Source organism: Momordica charantia (assembly GCF_013281855.1).
Source record: "Momordica charantia cultivar OHB3-1 chromosome 5 unlocalized genomic scaffold, Mcharantia_2.0 BLBB01000005.1, whole genome shotgun sequence".
Lineage (NCBI taxonomy): Eukaryota > Viridiplantae > Streptophyta > Magnoliopsida > Cucurbitales > Cucurbitaceae > Momordica > Momordica charantia.
In genome coordinates, this window is record NW_028275163.1 from 22,507,098 (window position 1) to 22,526,289 (window position 19,192).

The 19,192-nt window shown below is 34.8% G+C and overlaps 3 protein-coding genes across 8 annotated transcripts; 1 reads left to right on the forward strand and 2 right to left on the reverse strand.

The window, feature by feature from the left end:
* The first annotated feature begins 1,126 nt into the window (after nt 1-1,126).
* Nucleotides 1,127-6,215, forward strand: LOC111014389 (F-box/LRR-repeat protein At1g67190). 3 transcript variants are annotated; one of them, XM_022289100.2, is made up of 6 exons: nt 1,127-1,431; nt 1,672-3,033; nt 3,207-3,421; nt 3,805-3,977; nt 4,068-4,560; nt 4,782-6,215. In XM_022289100.2, the coding sequence occupies exon 2, from the start codon at nt 1,755-1,757 to the stop codon at nt 3,000-3,002; it is 1,248 nt and encodes a 415-aa protein (XP_022144792.1). In that variant the 5' UTR covers nt 1,127-1,431; nt 1,672-1,754; the 3' UTR covers nt 3,003-3,033; nt 3,207-3,421; nt 3,805-3,977; nt 4,068-4,560; nt 4,782-6,215. The 3 variants fall into 3 exon arrangements, with proteins under 3 accessions (XP_022144792.1, XP_087979909.1, XP_022144794.1); XM_088123783.1 differs by having other exon boundaries at nt 4,072-4,560; XM_022289102.2 differs by having other exon boundaries at nt 3,816-3,977.
* On the reverse strand, nt 3,642-7,028 carry ABI5 (Basic-leucine zipper (bZIP) transcription factor family protein). Of its 4 annotated transcripts, none has more exons than XM_022289096.2 (5): nt 6,670-7,028; nt 4,870-6,042; nt 4,696-4,767; nt 4,565-4,594; nt 3,642-4,183 (listed from the first exon to the last, which is right to left on the reverse strand). In XM_022289096.2, exons 2-5 carry the CDS (start codon nt 6,007-6,009, stop codon nt 4,091-4,093), a joined length of 1,335 nt encoding a protein of 444 aa, XP_022144788.1. In that variant the 5' UTR covers nt 6,010-6,042; nt 6,670-7,028; the 3' UTR covers nt 3,642-4,090. The 4 variants fall into 4 exon arrangements, with proteins under 4 accessions (XP_022144788.1, XP_022144789.1, XP_022144787.1 ...); XM_022289097.2 differs by having other exon boundaries at nt 6,661-7,028; XM_022289095.2 differs by having other exon boundaries at nt 6,587-7,028.
* A 3,172-nt stretch (nt 7,029-10,200) lies between these two features.
* Nucleotides 10,201-17,699, reverse strand: LOC111014284 (uncharacterized). Its single transcript, XM_022288954.2, has 5 exons — nt 17,475-17,699; nt 15,224-15,486; nt 14,921-15,132; nt 14,483-14,747; nt 10,201-10,664 (listed from the first exon to the last, which is right to left on the reverse strand). The coding sequence occupies exons 1-5, from the start codon at nt 17,563-17,565 to the stop codon at nt 10,368-10,370; spliced, it is 1,128 nt and encodes a 375-aa protein (XP_022144646.1). The 5' UTR covers nt 17,566-17,699; the 3' UTR covers nt 10,201-10,367.
* Between the last annotated feature and the right edge of the window lie 1,493 nt (nt 17,700-19,192).

Sequence of the window (19,192 nt, forward strand, 5' to 3'; positions counted from 1 at the left end):
GAATTACTAATAAGATATAACTTGTTTAAATTGTGTATAATTTATGAACTCTGTTAGCTAGTTAATTTGGTATTTACATTTTTGAAAACTTTTATTTGAGTATAGATTTCAATTTGACGAAATTAAAAGTTTATGGTAAAAATGGGAACAAATTGTCAAATTTAAAGGAAAAAATTGATTTATTTTTCATACTGTTTATTTATATAATTTATATTTGACCCTAGTTCTTGATCCACTCCCATGACCATTTGATACTATGTGATTTTTCATTTACTAAGGTGTTGGGGTACAGTGGCAAGAGGCTGATGACATCCAAGATCTAAATTCAATCCCTTAGCTGGAAAAAGAACTCCAATTCATTTCTAAAGTATTAAAAAAAAAGCGTTTAAAAGTGAAATTAAACCATCTATGTTGTATCTAACTAGTTTTCAAAAATTTTAAGAAATTGGTATAAATTTTGATTTTTATTCTTTCATGTGGCTTAACTAATGTTTTAAATTTTGGTTGATTCACAAAATATTGTATTAATTTTATCATCAACTAATTTTAATATTCAAATATTTAGTTAAAATATTTTAAAACATAATAAAATAATTTAAAAACTTTTAAACTAGAATCTAAATAAAAAAAAATCAAGAGATTAAAAGTTAAAACATATATTTAGTTTAAAAAAACAAGAGGGAAATAAATAAAATACAAAAATAAAATATTTTATTTCTTGTAAAATTATAGAGCAAAATAAACCACCACGAATCACAAACAATGAGAAAATACGAGATTTGACAAAATATAAAATATAAATATAAATTAAAAATTTTGAAAATAAAACATAAATTATTTTAGAAATTTAACAAAAATTTTCCGCCAAAAATTCACTAAAATTCTCACTTTCATGAATTGTCACTGACAATTTGTACAACTATGAGGTGTTACATTTAGACACTAATAATAGATAAAAAATATACACAATATTGATAATTAAGCAGTTAACCGAAGACACTAAACAAACGGAAGAAATTGACACATGCAGACATCTCATAAGCATCTATCACTTCGTAATGTTTATAATATTATTGACATAGGAATTAGGATTTTAATTTATTTTACTAAAGATTCTTTCAAAACCTGAAATTCCAATCTTATCCCAGTCATTTTCGGGTCCTCCGGTCGTCTAGTTCCCCTGCCCCATTTTCTTACGAATTCTACGTTTCGGCCATATTTCTTGGAGATTCTTAATTCGTCTAACAATGGCTCTCAGACTCTCTTCAAGATCATCCTCATTCTAGCGTTGAGGTAAACAACGCAGATTTCTGCTCTTCGATTTGGTCGGCGCGACTTTTCGTGGACATTATTTGTAGAATCTCGTGACGTAAAATGAGGTCTGGAGTTAGTCGTTAAAGAACTTCGATCAAGTTTTTTCTTCAGTTCTTGGTATGTTTTTCCCCTTTTCTGGTTTGTTTTGACGTGGTACTTTGAATTCTGCAACTGAGATTAGTTTAAATCTTCTCCGCAGTAGTCCAGTGCTAGATTTCCGTTCTTTGTATCTGCCGTGATGATAATTCTGTCTGTCTTTCTGTTTTTTTCTCAATGAATCTGGTTTGTTAGTGATTTTCCTACTTAATAACTCAGGATTTCATTTGTTTTTAATTTTCTTGTCAATTATCGGTCCAGCTTCTATCAGAGTTCATGATCTTCCCTAAATTGCGGTGATATCAGTCGTACGGGGTCTTCATTTTGTGCTGCTCCGGTTGGATATGGAACACCTTCCAGTTGAAGTTATTGGAAACATACTTTCTCATCTAAAAGCTGCCCGAGATGTGGTGATCGCTTCTGCAACTTGTAAGAAATGGAGAGAGGCTTGGCGGAATCACCTCCATACTCTTACCTTCAACTCGAACGATTGGCCAATTCCTCATGATCTTTCGACGAGTACCTTGGAAATTATTATTACACAAACTATACTTCAGACCACTGGACTCCAAAATTTGTCCGTTTTTATGGATGATTTTGATGCATTCTCAGCTTCCTCAGTTATTGCTTGGCTCATGTATACGAGAGACACACTCTGTCGACTACACTATAATGTGGAAACTACCCCAAGCGTCAATATCATTGAGAAGTGTGGCCGACAAAAATTAGAAACATTGGAATTGGCAAATAATTCGATAACTGGTGTCGAGCCAACTTATCAGAAGTTCCCTTGCTTGAAATCTCTATCACTTAGTGATATCGGCATATCTGCATTAGACTTGAATCTTCTTCTCACTGCTTGTCCAAAGCTTGAAAAGTTAGCTCTAATCAACCCAGAAGTTGTGATGTCAGATGCGCAGCCAACAATTGAACTTAGCAGTTCTTCATTGAAGGATGTCTTTGTTGAAGGACTTAGTTTAGATAAGTTCACACTGCAGGCTGATATCCTTGAAATTTTACATCTGAGAGATTGTATACTCGATTTCTTTGAGCTGATTGGCAAAGGAGCCTTAAGGGTTCTGAAGATTGATGATGCTAGTGTTATCCATCTCGACATTGGCGAGAACACTGAAAATCTTGAAATTGTGGATGTCTGCAATTTTACAATCATGTGGCCGAAATTCTACCATACGATCTCAAAGGCATCGATGTTGAAAAAGCTCCGGCTGTGGGGTGTAGCATTTGATGATGATGATGATGAAGTTGTGGATTTGGACACAATTTCTATCTCTTTCCCTAAGTTAAGCCATTTATCTTTAAGTTATGATCTAAAACATGGAGCCGTTCATCATAACTTGCAGAGATCATCTCGGATGGAGAATGTAACCATATTAGAACTTGGTTGGAGTGACATTAACTGGGTGGTGAAACTTATAGAAATATGTCCCAAGTTGAAGAAATTGATAATCAGTGGAGTTGTATCGGAAATTAAGACCCATGAGGAATGCCAAACCTTAGCACAATTCACCACGTCTTTCGTTCAGCTTATGAGAAAATATCTTCATATTGAGGTCCAGTTCGATTTCGAATAGCATTTAGGTCCCTGCATTTGTGGCTGCTTAGGTAAATTATCACCACAGTTATCATTATGGTCACAGTTCTGAAAATTATGCTTTCTTCTCTATTTAACTTGAAGCAGTTGTAAATCCATGTACCCTATGAAACAATGAGATTTGTTTATTTTCCTTACCATCTTACTACTATTTCTTCCTGATTTTTTTTGCTATGTTTATCAGTGTTCTGCTTTGCCTTTGGCCCGTATTCCTGAGATTCCAGAAGAAAAATGTATTGGTGGATGACATTGTGGTCCCATTTTTAACATCGATAGTCTCATTACTGTGGCCTTACTGCATGGAATTATGGTTCCTGGCTGACATTTATCCTGCGCTCCTGGACCAAAGTCCTCTGCAGATGTCTAATCCGCCATCATCAGCTCTCCTGGCGTGTACAGGTAAAACCCTGTTTTCTACTTCTTGGTTACTTGTGTTTTGTATGCATTTATTGCCTAGTTTGGTGTCATGGATATGCCAATGCCAAAAAGTTGTTCTTCTTTCCTGCCCCTTTTTACCGTACATGTGGGTGTCAGGTGAAGAGTCTTAGAGTAGAGACGAAATTATATTGGTTTTGATTGATTTTGAGGTTAACAAGATTGTCCCCAACCATGAGAAATGTAAAAGAATTTCAGAACCCACATAGATGAGATTACGAGAGCACATTTCACCCTCTTGAGAGCACAATCAGAATTTGAAACAAACCCCATCAAATATGATATGATAACGGTGATTCTCTCTATTTTAATTTTTTATGGCTCACAAAGACCTGAAGATCTAGCAGATTTTGTGCAGATTTTGCCTTAACTACTTCATTACAACACCTCAACAAACACATTAGAAAACAGAGTCAAATCTTGTACTAGGCCATTCACCAGTGTGACTCTGATTTGAGTCGCCTGGAGAAAAGAAGACAAGCAGCTCAAATTTGTGCTTGACAGATGCCGATTTCTTGAGGTGCGGCTTGCACGTGGTTTCTCTGTGAACCTTTGATAAGTTTCCTGCTAACTACTAAAGTGTGTTTTTCATGTTTTGCCTTTACCATAGCCAGAAAATTTGAACATCTGCTTTTACAACGAGCAACTCAAAGTTCTCCTCATAACACGAAGCTTCTCCTTGGCTCTCTGGGCTTTCGTTTGAACATTCTTTGTTTCCTTGAAGTACTGCAAAGGGAGGGAAACAGCAGAGTAAGATCCAGAAACCACAACAGATCAACTGATCGATAGCTTGATGCAGCTCCTGGTTTCTAACGACATAGAATGTTAGTATTAAGGTAACCAAGTCAAATTCTACCGATTTAGAAAGATGCTGAGGGAATTACAATCTATAAAAGACTGCAAAACTAGGACCCAACTGCAAATCTGCAACCTTTTATCACAGTTGATACCGACGTCACGAAACACAGATGTTTAAAGGATGTTATGTAACAAGTTGCAGATGAATATTATACCAACCCTGCATTTTTCATATCTGAAGGAAATGTCATGCAATTCTATCCTACAATCCAACAACTGCTAAAAGGCAAATGTTCTTAAAAGAGGTACCTGTTGCTTTCTCTTCCTCTCTAGCTCTGCCTATCAATGTTCCAATACAAAAAAGAGCATAAAATCTTGTTAGAATTACAATAGGAGACAATTTCTATCTTAGATATCAAAATTTATCACACGATGCTTACCAATGTCTGCTTAAGATGGGCATTTTCCTCTCTTAATTGGTTCAACTCTGCTTCTAATTCTACTGTATACGCCTATTTCAATGCAGGGGAAAAAATGCATCTCAGTTACAATTGCTTGCCATTTTATTGAACTACCAAACAGAAAAACATGACACTTGGGAAAGACAAATGGACCTGTTTTCTAGCTCTTGACCTTGCAGCAGACTCCCTATTCTTAATCATCCTTCTTTGCCTCCTTTCCACAACTTTTTCAACTGGCCCATCAATTATCCTCTTCCTTCCTCTCAATCCACCCATGTCCAACCCAAATTGATTTGAGCTATCTACCTGATTTGTGCACATTCCGTCGGGGGAAACCGGACTTACAGGCCCCGCCATCCCCATCGGCTGAGCAGGCGGATATCCTCCTCCACCGCCACCACCCCGACCGCCGTTCACCACTCTTCCACCGTAACAAACTGCAGGCGGAGGCTGTGATGAATAAACACTGTTTCTTTTGCTATTGCCAGCATACCCTGATGTATCTCCAATGGCTGAACCACCTTGGGGGACTGGTTGATATGTCGTAATGCCACCGCCACCGCCACTTCCGGTAGCACCACCACTAGCACCACCACTAGCGGCGGAAGTACTGAGTCCCATTATAGACCCAGAAACATAACCAGCACCAATGGTGTGGTTGCTATTCTGGTACACACCATACTGTTGGGGCGGCAGTAATGACTGCGACATTCCCACCTCTGCTCCGCGGTGTTCGCGAACGATCCCGGCTTTGACCAGAAAGTCCTCCAATGTCATCTCCCCAAACGTCGGTTGGCGCGGGGCAGACTTCGGATTCTGAGAGTTGGCATTGCCATCGTTACCATTTTGATTCTGCCCCTGCTGGGCCTTGTGAATCTCCGACCAAACCTCATCCACAGTCTTCCTGCACAGGGGTGCAGGCAGAGTAAGCGAGCCCTGCCGCGGCAGGCTCACTTGCTTCTCTATGTTGCGTTTCTCGGCCGACGCTCCGGCCACCGGAAAGTGAGCCTGAGCATTGCCGAGCCCCGCCACCGCCGTCTGGCTCTGGCCGGCGTTGATTGCCTGATTCTCCTCCGCCGTCCAGATGCTGGTGAGAAACTCATCCATGTTCATGGAGCCAAAGTTCTTGCCACTCTCGCACAGAGTGTGCTGGAACTCATCAAGGGTAAGAGAGTAAATTGAAGACTGCCTTCCCAGAGAGGAGAATCCATGGTGCTTAATCTGCTGCTGCTCAGATTGTAATGGCGAATCAACTTCATCATGTGACATCATTTCTGATTCTGTAACCACCATTTTCTTCTTCCTGCTTCTGGAAAGAGCTTGAAGCTGCATTGTCAATGGAGGTAACAAGAAAAATTACAAAAAATGAGTGACTTTTATGGAAAAAAAAATTGAAACCAAAACATCAACATTACATCACAATAATCCTCCCCAATTTCAGTGGGAGTTATATTTAATGTGTAAGGATTTCAAATTTGACAAGACCAAAGTTTTGTGTGTGTGTGTTTTTTTTTTAAAAAAGTTTTATTCCACATCAGACCCCACTGATATTTGAAGAAAAATAAAATATTTGAGGAACAAATAAGCAGTACTTTAAAAGTAAACTACAATGAAAGCAGAGAGGAATCTAAACAACTTGAAGTTCTCAACTTTATTCATATATATTTTTTTCCATAACTGGAAATCAGAAACCACAGTCTTGAAAGTTGTCAAATGGTTTGGCTTAATTCGAAAAGAAAATTGAGTTCTTTATTATTATTATTATTATTATTATTATTTGCATTGATTTTCAAATGGGAAGGAAAATGGTAATGCAAAAAGCTTAGGAGAGCTCTAATGGCAGAAATAAAACAGCCATTGAAAAAAATACCAGAAATTGGAGAAGCTGAAGATGAAGAGAGAGAGAGAGAGAGAGAGAGAGAGAGAGGAGAGAGAGAGAGAAACTGCTTCTACTTCTGGAAGCTTGAGAGAAGAAGCTTCGGGAGGCTAGTAAATCAAAATCAAGCCTCCAATCTCACAGAATCCGCCATTAACGAAGCTTTCAAAGCTCTGAATCTCTGCAACTTTGAAGCAGAAATACGAAGGTTGGAGAAGAGAGGAACAGAGGATGAAAAGGGCTTGAGCTACGGCCTTTCCAGTGAAATGGGTGTCTGTTTATATATTATTATATAATATAGACTATTAACTAATTATTATATTTTTTAATTCTTTTTAAAGTTTTTTTTTCCCATTTTGTTTAAAATTTTCACTTTTGTTCTTCGTGTATCGGTTTTTTTCTGGTGTTTATTAGAACTTAATATCAAAATGCATAAAATAGGTATATTATTTACCTATGAAATAAATATCTTTTTAAACTTGGAGTTGTTTGTTATTATTATAGAAAAATGGACGGATTAAAATGTGTAATATGTCGATAATGATTTTTTTTTTACATCAAGTGCATAGGAAGATTGAATCTGTAAAAAATATATATTTATATGTTTGAATCGGCATTAATTCACAACTTTATAAAAAAAATACTATTTTGAAATTCGTATTATCTAAAAACGAAATCCATATATTATTTAATATATAGTAATTGTTAACTAAAAAATAAAATTAATACAACAAAACAGAATTATTTTTTAAACGAGAGACTAACTTATTTTAATGATGTATTTTTCACTCAAGTTCATTTTCGACATTGTAATTTTTAAAACGTCTATTTTAGTTCTTATATTTTTAATTTTTTTTTGTTAATTTAGTCTCTATATTATGAAAACGTTCGTTTTGATCTTATATTTTTAAAAAGTGAGCATTTTAATATCATTTTAACCCAAATTTCACATATATAATAAAAATTCTTTATTACACCTTTATAGCTACATTTTGAAAATTTTAGTGAATTAGTATAAAAAATTAATATTAAAGAGATTAAGATAATCACTTTTTAAAAATATACAAATTAAAATAGATATTTTAAAAATAAAAAAACTAAAACCAACCATAATTAGAATTATAAAGATCGAAATTGACGTTTTGGATATACCAAAATAACTTTGACCAAATAATATTTAGACTTTATATATACATAAATAATATATATATATATGTATGTGTATATATATATATTTTTTACACGGTACCCTAAATTAAAGGGTTCGTGGTAAGTGGTAACCTTCTGCTGACAGTGGCTCTGGAAAGGGCTGAGAGAGGGAGGGGTAGGTGGAGCCCACACTTCTAAGTTCCTCGAAGTCAGAAATTATATTTATTTATTTCTTATTTATTAATCAATTTTCGTAAAAAAAAAAAATATATATATATATATATATATCTTTTTTTTTCTCTTTCAATATTGAATATTTGAAGGAGGGCATGCCCTTTTCACCTGTCTCTGAAACTTATTGACACGTGTAAGACACGTGGCTTCTTTTACCTCTTTTTATTCTGTCCGGACTCTCCTAGACGAACACGTATGTTGTTGCCTTTAAGCTGGGTGGAGATCCGGTGCAGCTCAGTCACACGGTAAAATTGTAGGAATCCAATAGGCATCTTCCACGTGGATCTGTTGTTTTCTTGCACCGGCAGATTCTGGGTAATTTTAGCAGTTTGTGATACAGTAATGTAAGGGTTGTGACGTAGAAGAAAGGTGACCTAGAGGGTACTTAGGTCACATGAATTATCAAAGTAGTTCCATAGCTGATGTCTAACCACGTGCTGCTTTTTGATTGGGTATCTGATTTTTCTTTCTTTTAAATTACAAGTTTTGTATTTAGTCCATCTAATTTTAAAAAATCTAATAGATACAAAACTTTAATTTTAATTTAAATATTATTCAGTTATTCTACTTTCTATTTTTGTTTATTTTGATTATTGTTCTTTTAAATTGTTTATTTTGATTCTCCTGCTTTCTATTTTTATTTTAGTCAATGTATTTTTAAACCTTTTTTTATTTTTACTTTTGAGAAGTAATTATTTTATATTCTATTTATAAAATTTTAACACATTCTATATATAATTAAAACTCTATAATGCAAATCTTGACTACATTTCAAGAAATTTATTGAGTATAATGTTGAATTAAAATTGTGATAAAAAAAGATAAAAATAAATAAATAAAATTTAAAATTTGATTTATTAAAGTAGGACTAAAATAGACATGTGAAAATCATAATTTTCCTCGTTAATTATAATATTATATTATACAAGTCAGAACAATTTCTCCAATATTCTCTAAATTATATATAAAAAAAGGTACACTTTCAGTATATAAATACGTCTCAGGCACATCCATGAAGCTGTGAAATCATCCAGTACTAACAAAGGGTGTGTTTTTATTTATTTTTTCTTAAGATGACGCCTCGATAGAAGTGAGAATTCAAGATTGATGATATTTACTTTAACCGATGATATATACTTTTAACCTATTAAAATATGTTCAGATTAAGCATACTTCAACATTTATTTATTATCTAGATTTTGTGTGCTTATGAATTTCATTACAAATGAAGTTACATTATAATTCCACGTGTCACTATTTATAAATTTGCCTAGAATTTGTTTACATAAAGTTTAAACCATTTAATAATTATCGTGAAACTAAAAAGGCCTACCATATAATACCCTCCCTCAATCTCAAGTATCAAAACCCAAGTTTAAGAAATAATTTAATTTGAGCTTTGAAATCATTGTACCATATAATAAATATACCAATGGAAAAAGATAATATAGGTTGAATGCTAAGATTTCTCTCCCTTCCTCCCCTAGAGAGAGAGAGAAGGCAATCGGGAAATGGGCTTAAATTTTATGTGGTCCCCATTTAGAATATTAAAATATTAATTCCTAACAACAACAAAAATATAGCTATTTGTTCCATAAAATTAATGGAAATAGATATAAATTAGCTTTGACACTCAAAGATATTAAATAAGTAGTTTAACTATTATTTTGATCCTATCAGCTTCAGTTCATTTTAGTTAACGTACCTTTTAAAATATTTGTTTTGATTAGTGTACTTTTAACATTTGTGCATTTCAATAGTCTCTGTGTCTTTTTTTTGTCATTATTTACAAAATTTTAACACAAATTCTATAAAAAAAAAAAAACTCTTAATACAGAGTTAGAGCTACAATTAAAAAATTTATTAAATGTAGTATTATGTTGAAATTGTGACAAAAAAATAGATAGAAAGGAAAATAGAGAATCTGAAACAATTATTTTAAATGTCGACGTTGAATCCATGGATACATGGAAATGTCGACATTTCGACGGATATTTAATACTGTACACCAAAATAAACATTTCAAAAGTATACGGACTTAAAATAGACCAAAACTAAAACTAAAAATATAAAGATGGTCTAAAAGTATAAAAACCAAAATAAATCAAAAGACTAAAATGATCCGACCAAAATAATATTTAAACCTAATTAAAAAGAAAAAAGAAAACAAAAACAAAAACACACACACTTTCAACCCTAAATTTCAACTATGAATAAGAGAAGAGTAGGGGTAGAACTGGAGAGAAGTATCCATTATCATCTCAAAATAAAAACAAAACTCCATGCAGCCAAATGAAGACAGCAACAGCATAAAAATAATGTAGCAAAGATGAGAGACAAAAAATGGAGTAATGAAGGACCACCAACCTCAGCAGAAGACATAATAAAAAGCCTATTTCTGGTTGAGAAGAAGAGCTTTAATGATGGATTCAGAGATGCCATCAGCATAGGGAAACCTATGACCACCACCCTCTACCTCGTGATAATGAATCCAAGGAAGCTGTTTGGCAATGTAACGTTGGAGTGTTACAGGCACGAGCCTGTCTTCATCCCCATGCCATAAATGGACTGAACCTTCATTTTCTGGGAATGGGTTCTCCAGATCCACAGGGCTGAATTCCCATTTCCCAAATCCGACATTCATGTCCCGGTGGATCGACTCGTGTTCTCCTTGTTGGCTAAAGATAGCCTGAGGATTCCATCCATCCATCCATCAATAGAAAAAGAAATATGATATATTTATCAGTGTATTTTCCAGCTGATTGTAATTGTAATGTAAGATGGAATTATTTCAATCCCCAAAAGAGGCTCAAGATGACCAAATTACGAAAGTTTAAGATGATTTCAAGTAAAGCACTTTTTTCCATTTTTGGTAAAACACTACTCTCAAAAGCTGTGTTAGACTCAACTAATAGGGATCTTAAATCCTTGAGGGCCCATCTATGAACTAATCAACTCAATAAACTTCCTCATACTTCTCGTCCTTTTTCCCCTGTTGAACTTTCCGTAGGACCAACAGGAATAAATTGATATTTCCTCCCAAGCACCAAATTCCCTAACAATGACTAGAAAAGTTTTTGATTTCTCCCCATGACTCTTTCTTACTCTGCGATCTGTTGGACCGTAAATATTAGTCTCCAAAAGATCTTCCCATCCGTCTCATATTTCAGAGAAACCAAATAAAGAACTTCAACTGCCTTGGTTCTTGTCTCGTCCCACATTATTAGCAATGCTGCTTCCAAACTGGTTTCTTTGGTAAAATCCTTAAGAATAGCCCTTTTGGATCAGTCTCCAAACGGCCAACCCTGCAATGTTCCAACTTAGTATCTATATGTGATTGTTACACTTAATGCCCCCTGAAGTTTCTACACATTTGGTTCCTTAAGCTTTATCATAATTTACTATTATGACCATATTTTTTGATAACCCGGAATCAATAACTAGCTTTTTACCCCTATAATTGAGGGCACCCACGTCCAGGTCCAGACTTGAGAGACATCAAGAGTTTTTGGTACTAAGAGGTTACTATTATGATCAAATTCTTAAGCTCTCTCGTACTATAGGATGACAACCTTCTACCAGTATTATTTTTTCTAACTCTTCCCATTGGTATTGGTGTAAGATATAATCCAGACTTCTTCACATACTTCACTAATCCCTTCCAAACTTCTTCCCATGAACTTTCTTCATTCCCTCCCTCTCCCGGTTAAGCAAATACAAATGGAAGCAAGACATCTTCATTGGAACTTTTCCAAAATTTTCACCATCATGACTACTAGTTCCGTTTATCCCTCTACTATTTCCTCCTCTTCATTAATAATGTTGTACAAGTTACCCAGATTTCCCAAAGTAATTTCATTTCCTCCAATACTACTACTCTGGGGGGCCTATTTCCCTATCTGAATTTCCTTTCTCTAGTCTGCTAAAGCGCACCACCAAACTCCCTGTAGATCCCAAAAAAAGTCCCTCCAGATCCAACCTTTTTGTTTTGTGGATCCCACCTTCTTGAATTTTCGCGCTCAAATCTGTGGGTTTACATGTGTCTCCACCCCTGTTACTTTTTTTAATTTTCTTCACTTTGCTTGTCTGACCTAAGTGTTGCGAATGAGAGCACATTTCATTTTCACCCAGATTTTGAATTTCTATAATTACCAAGTGTGATGTCGAAATCTTGTCTCCCCTTTTTTTCCTTTTGCTCAACGCAATACTTTCCGTCCCCTTCGCTGTCCCCCATGTTACTATCCCCATGTATTCTTTCTCAGCCTATTGGACCAGTACGTACGCTCCTTGTCATAGTGCTGTCTCTGGTGAGAACACCTTGTTTATAAGGGAAAAACCACCTTGAAACTCCTGTATCCTTCCGACCAATAGTCATCCTAAGAATGGTTATTTGGGATTGCTTTTGAGTTGTTTGGTGTTTGCTTGGCTCAAAACAAAGACGGCTGTTCTATGATGCAAGAGACTCCCTTCTTTCTTGATAAGAGATAGATCCTTTGGCATGTTGGTTTTTTCGTGGTTTTGTGGGGCACTTAGCTTGGGATAATAGTAGGATTTTTTAGTTGAGAAGTCGTGGGAGGAATAGTAGGATCTTTTAGTTGAGAAGTCGTGAGAAAAGTTTTAGTCCCTTCTAAATTTAATACTTCTCTTTGGGCGTCAATATCCAACGATTTTTGTAATTATCCCTTAAAAGTTAAACTATATTCTTTTATGTTGGAGTCCTTTCTTGTAAGGTAGGTTCTAGTTTGGATCCTTTTGTTGGCCTATTTTTTGTATAAATTTTTTTTCATGTTTCTCCAAAGCTCAATTTCCCAAGTAAAAAGAAATAGTTATCTTAAGAATGGAGCCACTAACTACACTGCAAGCTTTTCCCCGGTGTTCAATTCTACCTCCACCACTTCTAGGGCGAAATAATAGTAGTTGTATGACAGGAACCAGGCACCGATAATCTGGATTGTGTGCAAAATATTTAAACAATGACAATCCCAAATTCTTCAAGAGGCTTGACACTCTTCACAAGCTACAAAAATCTCCTAGTTACCATTACCTGAGTAACACAATAGACAATACCCACCCCTATCATACATTCCATTGGTTTCACAACCCTTTAACGTTTTATACAAAAGACAGCTCCTACCCTTATCCACACTCCTTGCATTACATCTCACTGCTCACCCCATCCTACGCTTGCTTCTCCTAACATAGTAAAACGTGAGAGAGGTCTGAGGTTCCTATCATTGTGCCCTACTTCTACATGTCCCTCCATACAGCTTTGCAAACATAATGTTTTCCTCGTGCTTTGAATATGCTCTCTGCATTTTTTCCTCGTGCATTGAATATGCTATCTTTTGGAGACTAATATTTTCCTCGTGCATTTGAATATGCCCTCTGCATTTATCCTTGCTTTCTTCAACCTCCATCACTGATTCAGAAGCATCGAGTATGGAGTTTAGAAGCTTCAGGTTTATTTTCAATTCGATCATTGAGCAAATTCGGGCATTCAGTTTCTAATTTTCCTAAGGAACTACTACCTATTCTATGGAACTCTTTTTGTCCAAAGAGAGTTAATTTCATGGTTTGGATTCTTCTAATGGGAAAAGTTAACACTTCAAAGACATTACAAAAGAAAATGCCCAATTCTTTGATGTAGCCATCATGTTGTTTACTGTGCAAAACAAGTGGGGAAACCCAAAGGCATGTCTTCTTCTCATGTAACCATGCAGTGGCCTGTTGGAAAAAATTCCTACCTATGTTTGAAGTTTCATGAGTGTGGGATCTGGAGGTGCCTCAAATCATTTTTCAACTTTTCAGTGGGCTGCAAGCAAGCTCTAAAACTAATTTGCTTTGGGCTTTTGGAATAAAAGCTCTTCTTTCCGAATTGTGGTTTGAGAGAAATCAACGAATTTTTGAAGGCAAGAATCAATCTCCTATGGAGTGTTTCTCAATCGCCAAATTCAAAGCTTCCCAATGGTGTGTTTGTTCCTATCTCTTCTCTTCTTATTCTCCTAGTATGCTTTGTATGAATTGGGAGGCTTTTATTACTCCCCTTTAAGGAGGTTTCTTTAAGTTTATGATTTTTATTTCTTCTAATGCTTACTTTTACTTATTTCCTTTATCTTCACTCCTATGAGAGTTTGTATCTTTGAACAATTTTGTTCATTTTTATTTATCAATGAAAAGTTCGTATCTTGTTCAAAAAAAAAATTCAACATACGGCAGATTTCTAACTTCAACCAAACCAACATATGAGTGTACGCCGTTGATCTTTCCATGTTTACTCTCATTGCACCTCTCAAATTTGGCTGAGAAATCACCTACCGTAATGCAACCTTAAATTTGACAGTGTTTCTTCCTCCTAATCAACACATCTTGGAAAGGCCATATCAAGTTGGAAAGGGTTGATTGCACAACCTTCATTTTGAACCATCTTTATTGTTTTATACAGCCGTGTTGAATAAGATAAGATCAGAAAAAGAAGAAAGCAGAATTTCATAAAGAAAAGTCACATACCTCACATTCTTTCGTTCCCACTTGCTTGGACTGGAGTTCTTTGTCTTGACGAGATAGATTGTCAGGACTAGTTGCAATAACACTAGAAGAAGGAAACCATCTTTGTGTGTTCCACCAGTAGGTAAGCCAGGGGGTATAGTGAGCAACACGAACTGCCCACTGATCCCGCTGAAACTGTTGGTAGAAGGCTCCATTTGTTACGTTTGCAGGGAGCCCAGGCCACCAGTAGTTAATAACTGGAGCCAATAGCGCTGCCCCTGCTAGCCTGTTAGTATTTTAAAATAATCATTTTAAACCCTTGACATATAAGAATAAACAAATAAATAGATAAATCACTATCCCTGCCCTGCATCTTCTTGTTTATTCTCTCTCTTCTTTTTTTTTCTTTTTTTTACAGGAGACAATTCTTGACATTTGTTTCATGGTGTGGTTTCAGACCTGTTAGGAATATACTTTAGACAGCTCCAAACTGCCTGGCCACCCATGGAAAATCCAATGACATAGAATTTCGACCCTAGTCCCAATTGATCAGCTAGCTCCTCTATATCAAAAGCAATGGTTTTTGCAGTTCGTTTTGGATTTGGATCACTCTCTCCATAACCAGATCTGTCAAACGATAGAATGTAGACTCCTAAATTTTCAATTATGTCCTGCAAGACGTCAATAGAGTTTGAAATTTAGACTGATCACATTTAAACGCTCAGAAACCTTTTCAGAACAATGATGAAATATAAATCATACTGGAGAGATGGTATTTGCAACGATGGCATTGTGTCTGCAAGAAGCAAAGCTATGGACAAAAATGATTTTGTATTTAGCTGAATCTTTTGGAACCCCATGCTCCTTATACGCCAAATACCTCCCATCTCTAAGCTTTATTCTTGGTGCTGTGATAAGGGGGCCATTGGGGGAGCCACATATTTTTGGTGCTGGAGGCTGGATTGCCTGATAACCCCAGGCCAAGAACCCAAAAAAGAGCAGCACTACTATATTCCTTATCAATCCTGCAATTTTGAGTTCTTATAAGAAGAGCCAGTAGATACATGGAGGGTAAAAACAGTATCGTTTTTAATTTTAGAGCAAATAAAAAATAAATGAATAAAAAGAACAAATAATTAGAGAAGATCAGTCATACCATGTGTTCTACAACAAGTTGAATTATCTAAAATATGTAGAAAGATGAACAACCATATCTACTCAGATAAGATTGTACTGATGGATCACAAGATGGCTGTAAATCATAACAGGTCCCGGCAAAGGAGGCAAGTGGTGTGTTATTTTTAATTTTATGAAAAACCAAGCTTTCACTGAGAAACATGAGAGAATATACTAAGGGAAAAAACCAAGCCCCACAAAGTAGCCAAAGACCTAACTAAGCAAAAATGGACTCCAATCCAAAAGAATACGCCCTAGCTAGTAAAAAATGGTCGAGTTAAAGACGCCCATAAGGAAGTATTGAACCTAACAACTTCCAAAACCTCTCCCCAGACCTTTCTCTACCTCTAAAGATTTTATCATTCTTCCCAAGTCAAATACCCCACAACATGACAAAAAGTTAGCCTGCCAAAAGAATCTACCCTTCTCACAGGAAGGAGGATTTGAAAGAACCTCCTCCATCATAGAACTATAATCCCCATTCCACACCCAGCAGATCCTAAACAACCCCGGCATCCATTCCAAAGAGCTTGAGGAAACTCGCAACTGCAGAAGATATGATCAAGATCTTCCGTGCACGTTTACACAAACAGCACCACTACAAGCCCCAACTAGTTCATGGTTGAGGCAAGTGGTGTTGAATAGATAATGGGCTTGAATGGGCAGTTTAGGGTCAGATAACTTGAACTTGTACAGGTTGGATTGGTTTATGGTTCTCCTAACTTAAATTAAACTGAATCAACTCAAATTAAATAACTAAAAAGATTCCATTGTATTTATATTATAGATTAGTTTTGCATGTCATTTTTTTTTAACAGGAAACTCAAACTTTTCATTGACACTTGACAGTGTAAAAAGAATGCATAAGAAGCCCAAAAGAAGAAGCTTACAAAAACTCACTCCAACTAAGACTAGTCTCTTCATTTTGCTCAATGACTCATTTAGTCTGTTAAATGACACGGGAGACAAGGCCATGCAAAGTGATTATAAAAGTGAGGCTACTCTAGGGAAGTTCAAAGACAAGTCCAGGATTTTGACAAGATCGTGCCAATCAAATGTCTGCAAAAAAACTTCCGAGTTTTTTTATGCCTTTTATTATGTCGATAATAATACAAACTCTGCAATGATTGTATCTAGAGTTAAATTAATGAATTATGAAGCAACTGCTCAAAAATTCATGGTACAGTTCGGGAAACTTCGCACTTATAGGTCGATAATCATACAAACAAAAACCTTTGTTGTGTTTACGCAAAAGGTCAAAAATCATTATAAAACAAGAGAAGGAAGAGAATGCCTCGGTGCTCCTCCAAGAATTCAGGTTATAAACTAGGTCAAACTCTGAAGAGATACAGAAATCGGCCAATAGATAGGGAGCAAGTGCTTTTTCAGACAATAAGCCACTTCTCCATGACACAAACGGTCAAAAATCAAACGTAACATGCCAACTTGTTCAGTGCTTGAGATCGGCTCATACTACTCCTCTTATGGTTAACTGACAATTGGCGGGAAATTTTGAAGAAATCACGAACATACCAATTAATAACAGGGAATAACAAGAACGTATCGCCAGCTTGATGTGTCGACAAAAAATGGAGAATGAAAAGTTAAGGCCTACGAATTGAAAACCACACGACAAACTTCAGCTTAAGTCGAACTTGGTCATTATTATACCTTAGTCAAACGAACAAAAAACAAACCGAGAAGTACGATTCTTCCTAGTTCCAACTAGATGTACGATCAACGCAATAACGCAGGGAATTAACACGGGAATACAAAAACCTAGAAATTCAATCAAGCAGTGGAGAAAAATGGAAAAATGGAGATAGTCGTAGTCCACCTGAAGAAATCGGGGAACTGCTCCTCTTAGCTTTCCTTGTATGAGCTCTGGCAGAAGCTGCCGAAATCTTCCTGTTCACTCCGCCCGCCATTAGAGCCCTCGGCCACCCGCTGACCAGACCTCGCCCCGAATTTCGAAGAGATCGACGGAAAGATCTGAAAGTAAAGTGAGAGCGTGGAAGACAAGAACGAAGATGGTTTCCGTGCTGTAATTGTCAAGATAATATAATTCTTTTTTGTTCTTCTTACAACAATCTGATCTTGGAAAATCTTTAAATTTTTTTTTTTGCTTTAAATATTATTTCCAGTTGATTTTTGTGTTTCTAAATGTGATTTTTATATTATTTTTATATTTATTTTAGTTTATGCACTATTTGTGCTTTTAAAAAGTTAATATTTTGATTTATATTTGTAAAATTTGAACCATCAAAAAGAATTTAATACAAATTTATGACTATGTTTTAAAAGATTTAAAATATTCCATGATTAAAATAAATAAGATAAAAATTAAAATGAATAGATTAAAATAGATACGTTTTACAAATATATGAAAAAAAACAAACGTTAAGAAAGGATAAGATATTTTGAAAGTACAAAAACTAAAATAAACATCATTTAAAAATACAGAAATAAATCAGAGTGAAAAGTGCATGACAAAATAATATTTGAACTTTTTTTATTGGATGGTATGGACTTTTAAGATACAGTCATTTTTTGGATTTAAAAGATTGGGTCAGTTATAAATATGGCAAAAAAATTTTTAAGGAAATAACAAATTTAGCATCTTAATTTTAGATTTTCAAATATAGCAAAATTTTTAGAAAAAATGGAGATCCAATAATAAAATGACAATTTTACCCTTGTAGTACTGATATATACTTGATATACCCCTGATTTACTATTAATATACAACCGATATATCACTAATATAACTTCTTATATGATTATATTATTTATTGTTTATTGATTTACCATGGATATACATGTAATATATAATTGATATGCTTTTGATATACCACGAATACACAACTGATTTACTTCTGAAATAACTATGATATCTACTTATATAACTTCTAATATGGTTTACCATTGATATACGTATGATATAACTATGTTTTCTACTAATATAAGTTCTTATATGATTATATAATTTACCATGCTAATATATATGTGATATATACTTGACATGCCTTTAATTTACCACTGATATAACTATGATATCTACCGATATAACTTCTTATATGATTTATCACTAATACAACATTGATGCATCTGTGATATATACTTAATATGCCTATAATTTACCATTGATATAACTATGATATCTACTAATATAACTAGCTATCTATGTGTTGGTATAAATCTAATATATCCACTAATTTTTCCAAATGAAAACAATGGTGTAAAAAAAAAATCTAAAATTATTGCACAAAAGATTGATGTGGACCACGGACGTCCAAAAAAAAAGTTAAAAGTTTGATATACTTTATAAACTTAAACATCTGATATCTCTTATATTTAGTATTTAATTAATATTAATATAAATTAGATAGTGGATATAGCAATCAAAATTATTGATAATATTAATATATCAAAAAAAAAATTGCAGTGATAAACTACAATTTAAACAACTGATATACCACTTAAAATTAAACATTTGATACACATTATATTGAGTATAGCAGTTACAAATATATTTAGTATACCACTTATATACAT